The sequence below is a fragment of the Lacerta agilis genome, chromosome 1, assembly GCF_009819535.1.
Source record: "Lacerta agilis isolate rLacAgi1 chromosome 1, rLacAgi1.pri, whole genome shotgun sequence".
Taxonomy (NCBI): Eukaryota; Metazoa; Chordata; class Lepidosauria; order Squamata; family Lacertidae; genus Lacerta; species Lacerta agilis.
The window spans coordinates 56,510,409-56,528,440 of NC_046312.1; the positions used below are offsets into that span (position 1 = coordinate 56,510,409).

Genomic DNA, 18,032 nt, shown 5'->3' on the forward strand with positions numbered 1-18,032 from the left:
ACATCCTAACCTTCATAATCTGACCTTTCCAACTCAGAAATACTTGTGTAGATCAACTTTAATTTTATCACCAGTTTTATCCTTCAACCAGTTTGTGAGTTCTCTAACTTTTTGTGCTTTAAACCCGGCTGAGATCCTTTGCCCTTCTTCACTGAAGGCATCTGTGTTTTACTACTGACAAACGGATTAATAATATGCTCAAACATTTGTCACTTCTCTGCATCATGTGAAAAAGAGATCATTTTAACAGAGATTGAAAGGAGCCAGCTGGTCATATAGCTCAGCCAAAAAGGCCAGTGGACCACAGCCAGGGTTCAGTTTTTTTCATTCATTACTCTTTCTCATGGAAAATTAAAATGGAAATGCATTTACCAGTCCTGCCCCCTGCAACTCCATGATAACAAAATGTGGATAGTGCAATTAAAACTTGCATTGTTAAATGAATATGAAATTCCTGAAAGATGCATCTCTAGATGAAAAGGTAACATTTGGTTGTGCATCCAAGTGCATACTCCATTTAAAGCAATGTGGTACAGATAAACCACGCTTACACCCAGATGTGCATTTGGCTGTATATCTGATTTACATGTTGTCCTTTAAGAAGGCGCTGCCTCCATTGCAATCTAAAGGCTCTTTTAGGAGGAAGGAGAAATTAGGCTTGAAAGGGAATTCCTTCCATTCCACGCCATTCCAAGGGCGCTTTGATAATGCTTGACTGCTGTTCTTCCTTGCTTTGAGAACAAAAATAGATGTTATCTCATATTGTCTTGTTTTGTGCAAGGGGACATATGCAAACTCTGCTTTTGAAAAAGACACTCTGTCCAACCATAGGCCACTTCCAATGTCGTCTCTAATGGTGTGCTAACTTCTACAGCATGGTACCTCCTTGCGCCAGTAAGTAATGTTCGAAGGAAGCAATTATGTGAGGAGAATCCATTCTGTGGCTCCTTCCCCATGGCACTGCTGCTTTAGTTACAAGGATAGGAAATTATTGCACAGAAAGGAACTGTGGCATGGACTCCTCCCATCACTTTGGACAATGGCTAAAGCAATGAGGCATACAGCTTCTCCCATGCCACTAAATGGAATGTCAGCCTCAGACCCTATATCTGCCAAGGGCAGGTGTTGTTGTTGTTGTTGTTGTTGTTGTTGTTGTTGTTGTTGTTGTTGTTGTTATAATAGAGTATCATCCAAAGATCCCAGGCGGTTCACAGGATAAAAATGTTGTTGTACTGTGTACTTGAAACATTAGTGCCACACTCTTGCTAATTAAGTGCAAATCCTAAAGCAGAAGAGGCAGACCCAAGATTAAGTGCAGATGCACTGATAATTCAGTTCCAGCTGTTTTAAATAACATATAAGCCTGTTGTTTTGGTCCCTTCAAACAACCACCAGAAGACAGGCCAGTGGGGACACACCTGTTCTTTGAAAGGAGTATAGCACTTAGTGCTTCAGCCATTCCCAGGCTAAGTTAGCAGATGCTAGCTGTGCCTCAAACACAGTTTCCCAGCTGGGTAAAGTTGACACCTTAAGACCACCAGAACAGAACAAAGGAACTAGAATGCAAGATGGATTTGTATGGCTTGGGTGGTAAAGACAATATGGATGTTCCAGATCAGGATCTTCATGTATTACACCCACTTTTTCTTAATTAAACAAAGTACTCAGAATTATTCCTTTATTAGGCTGTAAGAGGAAAGAAAGTCATTGATGCTTCCAAGTTTGCATGTGTGGTCTCTCTCAAGAGACCACTTTTATATAAATTTGGCTGTAGTATAAAAAACAGATGCTTCCTTTTGAGAAAGAAAAAACATATTTTTGTGCCATTTCTCAAAGATGTCTTGGCCTCCTGATCTGCAAAGTGTTTTGTTCAAGGGCTTTTAATAAATTCTAGTCTTAGCTGAAGTGACTAAATGCTTTCATAATGTGGAGAGATGTAATTAGTTTAAGTTTTAAAACTGCGCCAGGCTGCTGAAGAAGCATGAGAACTACATGAAAGGCCAAACTAGACATTACAAGAGGCACACAGGGATGCCACCACCCTGTGTCTCTTCACTCTGTTTTCTTTGTAACGTATATTATAAATGTAATGTCCGATATGACATCACTGTGCTGATCACATGAGACTTAAAGAAGTGCAGGGGCATGGATGTGCACGCACAAGCTACCCCCCCCCCAATTTCCCATAAGGCTTCTCTCAGACCTTTACACATTGAGAGTCTGAATGTGACATCTGAGCATATCTGACTGAAGACACTTAGACAGACAATACTGGCCTAATGATGAGTGGTGAATAAATACCCAACCTTTTTATGCAGCCCATATATACAGCATGGATTTAACCAATAAGTTGACACTATTCATAGTTTCATTTTCAAATGGTGCATTTTCACGAAGCCCTCCTAGTCGCTAGAACCTAATGCCCCTTTCAGTGGCAGTATCTGAAATTCGAAGCCCTGTCTTGGGTGCCATAGTTCAAATCTTGACAAATTTCTGCTCCCAACCACCCATATCTACAGATGATTTGAATCATCTTTTAAATGTCTTTAAATAGTTGTTTTTAGCTTTTTTAAAAACAATAATTTTAATGTTTTATTGTATGTTTTTGTAAACTGCTTCGAGGTTTTCTTATACACACGTGGTATATAAATTTTGTTAAGTAAGAATAAACAAATATGTAGCATTTTCCAAGTTGAGAGATGATGTCTCTGACTTCTGCTTGTATATATACAGCTCTACAACCCTCTTTGCACACTGTGTGCTCATTCAATGGAGTCATCCTATAAGTCTTCCCAGTGTTTATACTTGTGCTTGGGAAGAAACAAACATTCACCTTCTTGCTCTGACATAGGCACACTGAGCCACTCCCAGATTCTTGCCCTGTATCCAACTAACTCACAAGTAGACACAGGAATAAATTCTTTCCACTGTAGAGTTTTCATCGTGTGAAAGAATTAATAATAAAAAAACTAACTGCAATATGGCATACACCCCTAAGATTGTTTCCATGATAGTCCCAAGCCATTATGCCTCTGCAGGTCTAGTTGCCTGCTGCATTGAATTTTATAAGCAGCCCATTTTTGAAACTGTGCCCATCTAAAGAAGTTCCAAAGGTGAAAGATTTGAATAAACCTGAAGGAGATAAATACCAATAAATCTGTATTCAGTAACTGATCCCATTTATACACATAATTACCACCATGTGATTTTGAATAAAAAGTCGTCTTCTTCTTCTTTTTCTTCTTCTTCTACTATTTGTACCCCACCCATCTGACTGGGTTGCCCCAGCCACTGTTGGCAGCTTCCAGCAGATTTAAAAATATAATAAAACATCAAACATTAAAAACTTCCTCATGCAGGACTGCCTTTAGATGTCTTCTAAAACTTGTATAGTTATTTATCTCCCTGACATCTGATGGGAGGGCGTGGTGAATATTTTCTCACCACAATCTGAAAAGCCATACCTCAAAAGGCAACTCAGTATTTATTAACCTGTTGCCTAATGGAGAAATAATGTTCTGCTTGTAGGACATTGCTCGAGAACAATGACAGAGTTCTAGTTATCCCTTCATTCTAAGTTTTTTCACTTGCTTACTAGTGCCAAGAAATAATCAACACTGTTTGTGGTCATTGCAATTCTTTTACATACATTTGCAACACAATCCTGTGCATGTCTACTGAGAAGGAAGTAACACTGAGTTCAATAAGGAAAGTGGGTAAAAAAGACTGCAGCCTTCACTCTATACTTCACTGTCTATACTTTTTGAATTTAATTCCCCTTTACAAAAGAACATGACATAATACATGTATTAGCTTTTAAGATGCTGCAAGTGTCTTGTTTTTGTAACAGAAGGCTCACATGGCTCCCTTCCTGGACATCGGTCATACACTTGGGATCCTATTAGTTTAGAGTTTTCACTTTTTTATGGCTGCATAATATGCAAATGCCAACAGGTAAATTTCCCCCCTCCCTCATCACAGCATTTCTATGCCAAGGAAAGTTTTGCCCTCTGCAAAAGGCATGAAATGTGATATTAAAGGGACAGAGGCTAATCGTTTGTGTGTGATAATATCGTTAACATTTTAATCTCAAAGCATATTTGGGAATAGCTGCCTTGAGGGTCATTTTGATGGTAATATAAATTATTTTAATAAAATAAAGATGTACTATTTCAACAATTTCTTCGTATAGTATTGCAAAGGGCAGCTGAAGGCAGCACAAAAACTTCCCACAAAATTTACATTCAGCAATGCATGTAGGAGCCTGTTTGTGTGTGTGTGGTTCTGCTATCTGGACTGAAATACCTGCTTAAAAATGCACTGATTAAAACGAAACCTTCTCATTTAAGCCCTCATTAGGCAGTGATGCTTTTTAGCGTCAGACACCTGAAACAGTCTTACTTTTGGAAGGAATACTGCACAGTCACAACCCTGGGGTTATAAGGGGCAAAAGGACAGAGATCACAGACAGGATTATGTTGTTAGCAGCTAGATATGTCAACAAATAGGTGAGAAGATGCCTCCTCCACTCACCGTACTCTCGGTGCGAACATATCCTATATCTTCAATAGCTCTGATGTTGATAATGTGGATCCCTTTCTCGTCAGCAGGTAGCGTGGAGTATTTCTCATTCACCCTCATTGTTCTTTCATTAGGAGAGTCTCTGAAATCTTCTGGCAGAAACTCCACCCCATGAAATGAACCATCAGTGTCTAGAGGAAAGAGAAACAGGTTGTTTTAAAGCCTTTCATCACTTCTCATCCACAGTCTCTCTCTCTCTCTCTCTCTCTCTCTCTCTCCACCATCCAGCTGGAACTTGTCTTGTTCCAGTCCGCATCTGCCCCTGTCTTTTGTCTCTCTTCCCACCCCTTTGTGGGAAGAGAGACAAAAAAGTACCTCCCCTGCCAGCTTTGCCTTATGCTCTCCCCTGGCTCTACTCAGAGCACTTCTGAGCTTCCTCCAGGTTTCTTCTTGACACCGGCTTCCCTAATCAGCAGCACCGTAGAAAGGATTCTGTGTTTCAGGATATAGGCACCACCAACGAACTATTCCAATCTGTAGTGGCAGCTGAGAGAACTGGATTTTTAACTGATTGTTTTTAGCAACAGCCATTGCAAATTAATTGGGTTCAAATAAATAAATAAATAAATAAATAAATAGCATAAGCATTTAAAACAAACAAACGCCAGAGTAAGACACACCCACAAAACACATAGCATGCTGACCTATTAGCATTACCATTATTTACGTGAATTCTAAATATATGTAATGGAAACAGAATCCTCACAACCAAACATGTTGAAACAAAATAAAAATTAAAAAATCCTTCCAGTAGCACCCTAGAGACCAACATGTTGGCACTGTTGTGTGTTGAGGTCCCCAACCACCCTCCAGTAAAATAACTCACACCAGAAACATTAATTTTGGTTTGGGTTTTTGGCATAAATTTTGGCCACAACTTTATTAAAATACAAGATATGTGAGTGGTTGTGTAGGCATTGGTTTAGACTATCTGACCCACTGGGGTCAGAACTGACGACCGTCAGCAAGGGAAAGCATTTTTGGGGAGAGAATAGGAGCTGGGGGATCAGACACTACGACTCTCCCCAAATGCTCCCAGGGGCTCTTGCGTGGCCCTGGGCCCCGACCGGGGGATACGGACAAAAGCATTGCGAGCCCCTGGATTCCTTTAACGGAATTCCCACGCAGCAGCAGCAGCATTGGAGGGGCAGACACAGCCAATCTTTACCCCTCCAGCAACGAACACGAAACCAATGCCTAACCGCCAACCTTACAAGTTGTGACTAGTTGCTACGCAGTAGGCGAAAACCAGAAGGCACCAGCCAATCAGCCAACTGGAAAAATTCCTACCAGGCCCCTGCACCAACGGCAGACGACCCCATGACAGGCATAGCAAGGTCAACGCAGAGGCCTAAAACGAGGGAGGGGAGGGCGGGCGATCCGTTGCAAGCAGCAAAGAGAAATAATATGGGGCGTGCCAAGGATTTAAATCCTCTAACTGACTAACAACCAAAATTGCAACATTAATTTCTCCCCAACAACAAGAAATGCCCCAATCAGAACAGCGACTAACTCAGAACCAACCCACACTGGAAGGGTGGATTTTCTGGCCCCCACCGCAACCCGTGCTCTCTATGAGGGAGAACATGCACTGTCAATTTGACGAAACTGACCACTTTAGGTGAAAGTCCCCTCCCCTCAAAAGATTTAGCTCACTCACCTAGCCTGTAAACAGGTGGTTAGAGTTGTCAAAACTTGTCCAACTTTTTGTTTGTGTGTCATTCCACTCCAGCAAGGGGCCCTGAATGCCCTGCCCTGGGTGATGGATGCACATTCCTTAAAAGCACATCCGATATCCTTTCGCATGTGTGGACTACTGCATGCTGATCCATTTGCTGGATCATAGGAAGTAGGCAGTAGCTTTCAAAGATACCTCAGTACTCAGTAAAGCTAAATATGCCTTGTAACACCGTCCTGTACATTTCTACTCTGAATTGAATGGGATTCACAGGTAAGTGCCTCAATTTTAAAGTACCTGGAAATTCTGTATCAGCTTCAGCTGAAAATTCATGCTAAAGGAGTCATTCTGACATTACAAAAGACTTCAGTCCTTTCTGCAGAAAAATGTTAATACATGGATTGGCTCCCCTATTAATAAAGAACTGACTTGTACAAAATTCCTTACAAGCCAAAACCAAATCCCTAAAATGTGGGGAGATAGATTTATATATTGAAAACTTCAAATGAAGTGTTCCCAACTAACTGCATTTTGGGAATTTGTCTAAGCCCAGTTTGGGGAAGTTTGGGAATTGTCTGGAACTCTGTTCAGATGAGTCAGTTCTATTGTAGAATCCCAAACAACTGTCCATCTGCCGGTGTGTACACCTGAGCCCATAGTGCCATCACCTTTGGCAATACATGACGTAAGGCAGAACAAATATAGCAGCATAATAGGCAGGGAACCATGAATTCTCTTTGTTATGGATAGTAGAAGAGATGTGAAATGTAAATATCTCTCATAATACAATACTGTATTAAGCAGAAGCACCACTTCAAGTGAGTTTAATATGAGGAGAGTGCCCACAAACAGTAGGTGAATGCAAATCCCAAGATTTCTATAAGCAGTGTCTTATATAGTTACTGGCCTCATATGGAAGACTGAAGTGAAGCACTTTCATTCCTGCTCTCTTTGTTTCCTAGGTCCACTGTGTTTTGAGAATACAAAATGCAAAGTACCACTGTAAATGTCCTTATGCCCTTCTGTTTCTCTGGTCTTTGTTTTATCAGAATCAGAAATGCAGGCAGGATAAGATCAATAAGTAAACCACCCAACCTTTGTTCACCTTACCTAAGATTTTCCTCCTAAGGCAGGAGTTCCAATTTGTGACATTAACTTTTCCATTAAAGAATGAGAGGATTTTAGAATCAAAAAATGTATTTTAAAACAACAACTACTAGGGGTAGATGGTTCCACCCTACCAATCCTGTGGTCCACCCACGTGATCTGACCACCTAAGATTCCTTCTGGCTCAGGGTGAACTTTTCAAGACTACTAATTGATGCTTTTGAATTCTGGTGCTGGAGGAGACTCTTGAGAGTCCCATGGACTGCAAGAAGATCAAACGTATCCATTCTGAAGGAAATCAGCCCCGAGTGCTCACTGGAAGGACAGATTCTGAAGCTGAGGCTCCAATACTTTGGCCACCTCATGAGAAGAGAAGACTCCCTGGAAAAGACCCTGATAGAGGGCACAAGGAGAAGGGGACGACAGAGGACCAGATGGTTGGACAGTGTTCTCGAAGCTACCAACATGAGTCTGACCAAACTGCTGGAGGCAGTGGAAGACAGGAGTGCCTGACGTGCTCTGGTCCATGGGGTCACGAAGAGTCAGACACAACTTCTAATAATCCTGATAAACAAATCTCCCTTCAGCTGTTATGACTGTGAGCATGGAGGTTGCTTTTAAGGATACCTCATCTAACAAGGAAGGTTGATTATATTTTTTCAGCATCCAACAGAACACCTCTTAGACGGTACAGTCCTGAATGATATGTACAGAATGAGATAGTCTAATGAGGGTGGTGTCTGAAAAGATCCCAGTCCAGATTAGACATGCATAACTTGCCTCTCAAATGTCTTTCCCTCCATGAAACACAAGTTATGGATGACTGCCAGCCAAATCCAATTATTTAATAACATTAACTGAGTTTCACTATGATTAAAGAAGAAGGGGCATTTCCTGGTCCTTGTGTCTTTAGTGAGAACTTCCATTAAGGATTCCAGTTCCAGTGAATAAATGATCACTATTAATAACTCTCCCTTCCAAAAAGCTGTCTTTTATGCCAGTGCGGCAGTGGGAGGAGAGGTAAGCAGAAGGAGAAAAGTTAAGAAAATCTACAGTGATACTGTGTCTCCCTGACAGATCATATATTCTGAGTTTTGTCCATGAAAGGATAAAATGGAACACAAATTTGGCCAAGCTGGACGCCTATGTTCAGTCATAGGAAATGGACTCATAATAAGAGACTTTTAACTATTTCTTCAAGGATTGCACATAGGAACACAGTGAAAATAGGAAACTTTTATACTGAACTATTGATCCATCTAGCTGCAGGCGAGGAGAGTGCTGATACACTCCAGTACTTCTTGCAGGCTTCCCACATGCACCTGGTTGGCCAGTGTGAGAATAGGATGCTGGACCAGATGAGCCACTGGCATGATCAAGCAGGGCCCTTCTTGTGTTCTTAGTAGTCTGAAACACCTGGAGGACACCAGCTTGGACACCAGCTTGGACTGGTAGTAGCTCTCCAAGGTTTTAAACTAGAGCCTTCCCTAGTCCTAGCTGGAGATGCTGGGGATTGAACCTGAGGGCTTTCAGATGCAAAACCTGCGCTCAACCGTTGAACTAAGGTCCTACATTATAATCCTTTAACATGTCTGTCCTGAGAGAATTAGTACTGGTGGTTCAAGAGTGGCATGGCATGCCCAGTGGAAGAAGACAGCAAGTCACCTACATTTGGATTGTGAAAAAGAAAAGCTTAACTGACACAAAGAGAAACTGGCAAAGCATCAGATATCATCTTAGATGATTAATTTTTCCTATCCTTTTCCTGTGGTGGTATACCAAGCACTGACTAATATAATAAAAAGGTCCTTCATTTATTTTTCTTTTTTTATTTATACCCCGCCCATCTAGCTGGGTTTCTTAAGAGTCATAATCTGAAAAGATCTGAACTTCATTTCTGCTTGTATAGAACATATGGGGGAAAGTCTGAAAATACAATGGCAAGGTTCCATTCCTGGCAACTGTACTATCCCCCACTATAAGTCACTTCCTGAGGGGTGGTGTTTTTGTTTTTGTCCCACTTTTGTTGCACTATAGTGTGACAGTATCCATCTAGATGGCAATAATGTAGTAATATTGAAGAAGTATTGGAGAACAATAAATGAAGTTCTCCAATGATTTATAGACAGTATGTCCAGTATAACTACATCACTAATGCACCATTATAGGGACAATAATGTGTTGCAGATCACACCCACAAAAAAAACACCACCAGTCTGGAAGGATCCTTAGTTACCTCCTGGAATGTTTCTTGGAATATGAAGCACATATGTTGCTAATATGGGTCAAGTCCATGACCAACGACATTCAAAAGCTCCCTCACATAAGGATCCCTTCCATTTATATGGACTGTCAGGCTTGTCAACAGCCACTCACCTGGTCACCTGTGGGAGAGTAAGAATAATGTCTAGGTGACATCATGACCAGATGACCAAGAAAGGTGCAACTGGGAAAGGGCTGTCTCTGTTTTCCTTCCAGGCTGTTGCTGTGTGGTAGCCAGGCAAGTTAGAAAACTTCTTTCTTTCTTTCTTTCTTTCTTTCTTTCTTTCTTTCTTTCTTTTGGGGTCTAGTAACATTTGTGGATTTCATTGCAAGGATATGTGATGCCTCTACTGTCACGTCCTGAGAGTCTGATGCAGAAGAATGGTTTGCAGGTGGGACCTGCTCCCATGTTGGCAGGTGCGTACACAATCAGAGCTGCCTGTGATGCACATAGGATAGGTGTATAGCACAGTGAAGATAGCATGAGCTGGTTGTGCCTTGGTTACATATTAATTCAGTGACTACAAATCCATGGTTATACAGGAACAGGCTAATGCTGTGTTAACAAATGGACCACGGAATACAACAGAAGTAACTGTAAATGACAGTATGTAAAATACCCCTGTTTTCTGTTCTCCTGCCTTTTTAAGGAATTGGGGTTCCCTAGTTATATCTTAAATCTAGCCATAACCTGCCCAAGGGCACATTTTTTATATATGCTAAGCAGACTGTGGGAAAGAATGATGTTTGTGTGATGGCAAGCTCAATCAGGCAATGGATATTTGCAAGAAAATAATCAGTCATTACCTTTAAACCTAACTGAGATCTGATACCAAGATATAAGCACAGCTAGTTTATTCTAACCAACGCCTAATACTCAAATTCAAATACTGAATCTGCTTGAAAGGGTGGTTTTGTTTTTGTTTTTCATGACCACTGCTTGGTTCAATTAGTATATAATATTCTGTTGGAAGCCGCCCAGAGTGGCTGGGGAAACCCAGCCAGATGGGCGGGGTATAAATAATAAATTATTATTATTATTATTATTATTATTATTATTATTATTATTATTATTTGTTGTTGTTGTTATAGCAACTAGCATTCCTAGGTTTAGTTGCTGCATTCAAAAAATATCCATATGGCTGAAAACTACAGCTGCTGTTGCTAACAATTTTCTTACATTTCCAGTGGTACAGTTAGTAATTTTAAGACTGAAGAGTCTTACAGGGAGGGGAGCTGTTTAGGTTGTGATGTGTATTACTTTAAAATGCCTCTCCCCAATATAGTAGCATTACTTCACAATGAAATCAGGCCCTCTGTGTTTGGTGGGGCCTTCTTTGCTCAATCCACTGAGGTCCTGGACCAAAGACCTGCTCTGCTGGAACCACATTCTATTTCAAAATATCCCCAACCACTTCTGCCTTCTCAGTAGCTGTCACTGCCTCCCTTCCTCTTGCTGCTCCTTGGGAACTCTTCATATTCCCACTTCACTCACTCACAAGTCTCCTGCTTGTCTGTTACTTCTTCCTTTCCACTCTTATCCACAAGGCCCAGAAAAACCTGCTTTCCTCAGCCTCCCCCACCCCACAAGTTCTCACCATCTCTATTCTAGGTCGGCTTTCTCCACTCCATTTAGCCAACCTTGAACTCAAAAAGAGCAAGAAGGATATTACCTGTAGTCTCAAACCACAGCTGGGTGGGTCCTATATTCAGACATTTTATAAAGAAGCTACTTTACATGGGAGGCCATTGGCTTACGTAGCTAAGCATGGCTTTCTCTGGTTGGCAGCAAATCTCCAGCACTTTCTCAGTTTTGCTACCTGAAATGCTGTTGTAACAGGAAGAGGGTAGGGATTAGGTCCGGAAGCCCTTCCATGAAATACATGTTGCAAAATCAGCCTTCATTTTAATGTACTCTGGACACATATGGCATTCACACTAAATTCAGAGACAAGGAAGCACACAGAGCAAGCATGCACGCCTTGTAACCAGATCAAAAACAATACTCCAGACAGAGTCAGTCTGCTGTATGTAAACAATTTCAGAACAGACCACTAACAGAAACCTTTGCTCACATTATGGCTATAGAGAAAGCTGGCTTCTCCTATCTAAGCAGCATTTGTTCTCACTGTAAAGATTCTGCTTTAAAAAAAAAAAGATGCCTGAACAAAGTATTGAAAAGGACATTCACCTTTGAAAATGGAGTTGTTTTCAACATGCCCTGAGCTTCCTCCTGAAAAGCTTGCTAGTACAATGTTAAATCCAAGAAAAGCAGCATTCTTGTGTTTAGGGGATAGAAGCATGAGGTCTACAATAGTTTTCAGTTTTAAAATTCCACACCAATGTTCATACAGAAAATGAATTCACGGCTGTGTGATTTCCCTCACTCTCAAATCCTTCTGAATAAAAGCTGAGTTGTCATTTCTGTAACAAATATACCTCCCTGCCAAGCAGTTTATAAGTCCACAAACTCCCTGAAAGGAATGTCAAGATAATCCTACCTGCGCATTTCAATTTTCTTTTAACTAATGATAAACTAATTGTTGTGAAACTCTTTCCTTTGAAATTAAATATGACTGTGTTGGACTTCCTGGCTGGTTTTCCACACACACCTATTTTTATCTGCCTTGAGGGTCATACTAGATCATACTAGATCCCACTGTTGCTATGGATGACAAGACACCATCAATGGTGCATCCATCAATCTGGATGGGATATGCATCTGTGAGTGCAGATGTTGTTACACAAAAATTACATTGTTAAGTGGCATGTACACGGTTGAAATTAATTTTTATTTATATGCCAGTCTGCTTCTAACAGTACAACATTTCATGCTAGATATCTTTCACTTGATATGTCCAAGTGGCTAAGATGAAATCTAAAATTCAGTTCCATGGCTAAGGCCCCATCTGCACTATACAATTAAAGCATCACCATACCACTTTAAACAGGCATTGCTTCCCACGAAGAATCTTGGGAACTGTTGTTTGTGAAGAGTACTGAGAGTTGGTAGGATATCTCCATTCCTTTCACACAGCTACAATTCCCAGAGTTCCCTGATAAAATGTTTGTTCCAATTTAGCATTAAAGAGTGAGTTTTCCCTGGGGAAGGCATGGGACAAGGGGGAAACCACTTGGAACCATGCCTCAAAAGCATGAGTCAAGTGGAAAACCACTTGGGCCTGTGCTTTCGTGGCATGGCACAAGTGGAAGTGCAGACAAGACCAATATTGCTGAATGGACCAATGGTCTGATTCAAGGCAGCTTCCTGTGTTCTTAGGGCAAAGAGTGTGGTAGAGGCCTGTCCTCACTATTCCCAGTACAGTGGTACCTCGGGTTAAGTACTTAATTCGTTCCGGAGGTCCGTTCTTATCCTGAAGCGTAGTTAACCTGAAGCACCACTTTAGCTAATGGGACCTCCTGCTGCCGCTGCGCTGCCAAAGCACGATTTCTGTTCTTAAGCGGAGTTCTTAACCTGAAGCGTACTTAACCCGAGGTACCACTGTATTCCTCACTCTGCTGAAGTACTTGGAAGTTATGTCACAGACTGTCAACTTTGCCTCTCTGTACCCACAACTTTAGGAAGACAAACACCTAAGACATTTTGAGTCACTGCAGGTCTTGTGCTAGTTCATATAGACAACTACTTTATACAATGCATTGTTTTCTTACTGCTGTTTTTGGAAATGCAAAATAGCCCTCGGATCATTTCCTGCTATAGCAATACTGTACCTACATTTTTCATCTCCCTGCTCCCCAGCTGTTGTTTGTTTGGATAATGCTGAAAATGTGTGTGCTAGTCTGAAAACAGCACAGCAGCACTAAACGTCTGCTATGAGCAAAGTTTATCCTCTGGCATAGAAGGTGGCTGAACAGCAGGTGGTTTCTTCTTACATCTCCACTATTTGGACTTTGCCCTGTGACAGGCTGTAGGTGCTAGATTTTTTCTTCCCACCCCCCTCCCCGCGCGACAACTTTGTTGCCATCAGGACAGAAAATGGATTCAGTTACAGACGTTTGGGGGATTGAGTTGCCCTAGAGCAAATAGTAAAAACTGACACTTGCTGAAGGGGATTAATGATTTAAGGAAATTATTTTTCATGCACATGCTTGCCTTCTAGCTTTAGCTGATGTGACATTGGCACCATTACTGCCTACACAGTGAAATCAGGAAACCTACAGTTCTCCCTGTCTCCAATGAAAACTTAAGCAGTATGGGTGGGCAGCAGCTGTTTGTAACGTATCATGACTCAAAGGTATGAGGATAAACAGTAGGCCCAGGTACACCTGACAGACTGTCCTTTCCTTCTGTTTCAGATACCCATGCCATCCTGCCAACAGATTCTACTGCCAATATTGTGTGTGTGTGTGTGTGTATTCTGAGTCCCAATTCATTGACGCGCGTGTGTGTGCGTGTGTGTAACTTCCATTGAACTCTAAGTGTTTTTGACTTATCGGGACGGTCCACTTACAGCACAATTGTAACCATGTCTACTCAGATGTATGTCCCACTGAATTCAATGGGGCTTACTTCCAGGTGAGTGGGATTAGGACAGCAGCCTTACCCAGCAAACAGTTTATCCCATTCAAGTGGCAATGGGTATAAACACATATCATGCATCTAAAATAATCTGATGAAAGAACTTTGTGTTTACATTTGTATGAACCTAAGCCAAATTTAAGCAATTCTCAGGAAAGAGAGGAAGGAAAGAAGGAAGGAAGGAAGGAAGGAAGGAAGGAAGGATGGAAGGAAGGATCCTCACATTACATTATTTAATTTGAATCAAAGGGCACTTAAACCTCCTCCATTACCACAAAAAGCAACTGATGGTCAGACGACTTTATATTCAAGTCTGTAGGTCTCCCATCTGCTCAAAGGAATAAATTTTCAGTGCCTGAAGCAATTTTATTTGTGATATGATGCAGATAAAAATAAGTCTGTTGAAGACCCACAGCAATCAATCCAACTAAAGCAGCATTCCTGTAGGAGTTACTTGAGAGTAAGTCCCAAACAATTCAGTGAGACTTACTTCAGAATAGGCATGCATAGGACTGAGCTGCATGCCTGGTCTCATAATAACACTTAAAGCTCAACAGGAATCAGTGGGTTCCAATTAAATGTGGCAGAGGCAGAGTGTTAAAGCACATAGCTCAACCAAGGCATTCTTTTTAAATAAAGGGACAAGTACAGAGATGTTCTTGATTGTTGCTCCATTATGTGGAATGTCCTTGCACTGAGGATTCAAAAAGGACGGGCCAGATCATCTTTTGAAAACACTGTGGGGCCTTTTTACATGGGCTTGCTTCCAGAAGCTGCAGCTAAACCAACTGGAGAACTGGTGTTTAGCAGAGACTGTGATCTATTTTTGATATTTTGTATATTGTACTTTCACCCACCCCAAGCATTTGGAATGAGGAGGATAAGATAGTTGGATTAATGAATAAATAAAATTTTCCTGTGCCTAAAATAACCTCCCTTGTTTTGCATGCCACATGAACACATTTCCTCATTCAGATTTCTCACTGAACTCCAGTTCTTCCCTGGGTTACAATCAGTGCTAGCTACTGTACGGAAAATGAACTTTCTTGTTTTCATTAGTAATTCTCTAATTTCATTATTATTGCTTCCTGTATTGCAGTAATGCCTACAGGGAGCAGGAGGAGTAGTCAGTGTTGAACCATCCTTTGCTTTCTTTAAAATGTATTTCAAAATGCTAGGGTATCATGGGCTCCAAAAGCCAGTTTCATCAAAAGCAGAAACATGCCAAATGAGTTAACGGCCAGCCCCTTTTCTATTAGGGGAGACTCCCACGCTCCTTTGAAATAGTTTGGTGTTGTAACACTGACATCCTAAATGTTTAAATCACCAGTTCTTTTGAAAAATTGTTCTACTGTGGACCAGTATCCTGCTTTGCTTGTGCTTTGCTTTGCTGACCACAGCATTTTGGGACATTACGGCTTTTACAGGCAAAGCCTCTGGAAAGACTTAAAATTGAAACTCAGCTTATTCTGCACTCAAGCGTAGCTATACTGCTTACTCCATCCAGATGAATGACTCTTTATGGGGAGTTTCCGACTATGATAATGACCAGATTGGCTCCTTTCCTTATGCATATTGCTGCATCCAAGTCATTTATTATATTATCCCTGCTTAACAGGATGGCATATAACTTGTTGGCCCAATAAAAATTCTGGTGACTTGTCTAAGAATCCAAATGTTAGTATTGCAATAAACAGAGGGAAATCATGCCTCTGTTTATAAAGTATATAAGTTGTATGATATCAGTATAGGTATCATTCATTTTTCATTTAATAACTCCTGGTATCTTTGGGTGAAGCCACGCTTTATGGGTAAATCCACAATTCTTTTTCTGCATATTTATTCTTCTGCTTTTAACTTTTAAAGTTGTTTGTTTGCTCTATAATTATGAGACATAAATTGTAGGGAGTACAGAAAATACTCCAACCAACAATAATTACCAAATTACATAGTTACATCAAGAAATTAAAAAGTATAGAGGCCCTTTGCTAGATGATCTTGAAGACATACATATCAATATTCAAAAATGAAAACTAGCTTGATACAAAATCTCTTCTACTTTTTCTTATCTTCTTTGAATTGCGCTAGATGCATGAGTTTTACTATGTGCAACGTACACCAAACCCCATTCAACCAACCCTTTGACTGTTGGCCTTGTTTCTCCCCACCCACCCCCAGTTTATAATGAGACCTGTGTTCTTTAGTAAAAGGCGAAAGATTTATACGATCTGAAGAGAAACCAGAGTGTTCTTGCTGTAACAATTGATCCTAACCCACCAGTGGTGATGCCTTTGGATGGTTTAGGATAGAGTGTAATCACCTCTCTACTGGCCTCCATTGGTGGAGTTACCCTGGTGAGGGTAGCTCCACTGTGTCAGAGACCACAGTTCCAGTCAGGGCAGTGGACTATCACAGCAGTATTCTAGCCAGTGGAAAGCCACAAAATGCAACATTTCGAGATAGGGCAGGAGCAAGGATGGCTTTGGACCTCCTGGATACAAAGCCCGATTTATCCCCCGAGTGTTCAGTTACATGTGCCAAGAGAACCCCCAGAATATTGTGATGGGGGGGGGGAGAGAAGCGGGGATTACCGGTAATCCATCTGGCTAGCTGAAATGCTTGTGCTGATGGAATGATCAGAAGAGTGTGGCCTTGATTTCTCCACGAATATTTCCGGTGTGGTAAAATGTATTTAAAAAATGAGAAAGCCGGTGTAAGGCCCCACAGAGGCAAAAATGCTGGAGAATCAAGATCCTTCTGCAATGCAAACTTTACATTCTCTATCAAGAGAATCTGTCAGTACAGAACAGAAATAGAGGATATATTGAAGGAAGCAAATGTGGTGCTCTCCTGACGTTGTTGAACTCCAACTACCATCAGTCCCAGCCAGTATGACCAATAGTGAAGGATTCTGGGAGCTGTAGTTCAACAATACCTGGAGGGCACCATGGGCTAGATGAGTTAATCTTTCCCCAAGAGCCACCGCTGGCTTCTTTTCCTTTTTCCAAATATCAAATATAACTTTTTAGTCCTGTATTTCTATTCCTGGGGACCTTGAATAGTGCTACATAGACTCCTCAGCACCAAGCCATTCGCAGAAGCAAAGCCTGTGAGTATTCTTTGAACTTGACTCTTTAACCCAAATTTATACTCTGTGTGGTAGCCACATAGACTCTTAGCAGTCCTTAAGCACGAACATCCAGAAAAAAAACAAGGGTTGTGGAGCTCCCTCATGTCCCAACTCTAAGCCACGGTTATCAAAGGCTGGTACCAAAGGACCTTCACCAGACCCCTGAAGTTGAGACTATTCCATTTTGGGCATTGCTTTCTCCCCACTTTGCCTATCACCTGTCTTTCCTAGTTTGCTTTTGGGGCAATGCTTTTGTCATCTGGTGACAGTTCTGCTAATTCTGGTCCTCCTTGCCTAGAGTTTAATTTGCATTTCACTTTAATTCTAATTACTTGTCTATTCTACTCAGTCTATAGCTGCACTTCTGTGTGGTGTGTCTAATAAACTTGCCATTATTCCTGATCTCTCCCCCCACCACTAAGAAAACTATTTTCTTGCTTTAATAGGAACATGATAATGTTCTTTTCAAAGAGTTAGTCTGATGTTCTTTTTTATACATCCACCTTGACCTTGGTTGTGGTTATGGAGTTCCTTTTTGGTTTTCTCATCACCTTGTCATTTTTAAATATTCTCATTTTCTTCTTTTCACTCCCCCCCCCTTTTTACAGTTGATGCCATTTGTCTTGATTAATTGCTCTAATTGCTTAATCAATCTTGATTAATTGATCTAATTAATTGCTTGATTTAAGCTTGCAGCCCATTTTCACTACAATGAGTCTGGGGGATGGAACAGC

General features: G+C 41.1%; 1 protein-coding gene across 9 annotated transcripts in view; it reads right to left on the reverse strand.

Annotated features, from left to right (window-relative positions):
• The window catches only part of ANO1 (anoctamin 1), a 137,476-nt gene that overhangs the window by 73,231 nt on the left and 46,213 nt on the right, over nt 1-18,032 (reverse strand). For all 9 annotated transcript variants that reach the window (XM_033150495.1, XM_033150553.1, XM_033150524.1 and 6 more), the window contains exon 2: nt 4,534-4,712. In XM_033150495.1, the coding sequence (XP_033006386.1) occupies nt 4,534-4,712 (179 nt within the window). The remainder of the gene's footprint in view (nt 1-4,533; nt 4,713-18,032) is intronic.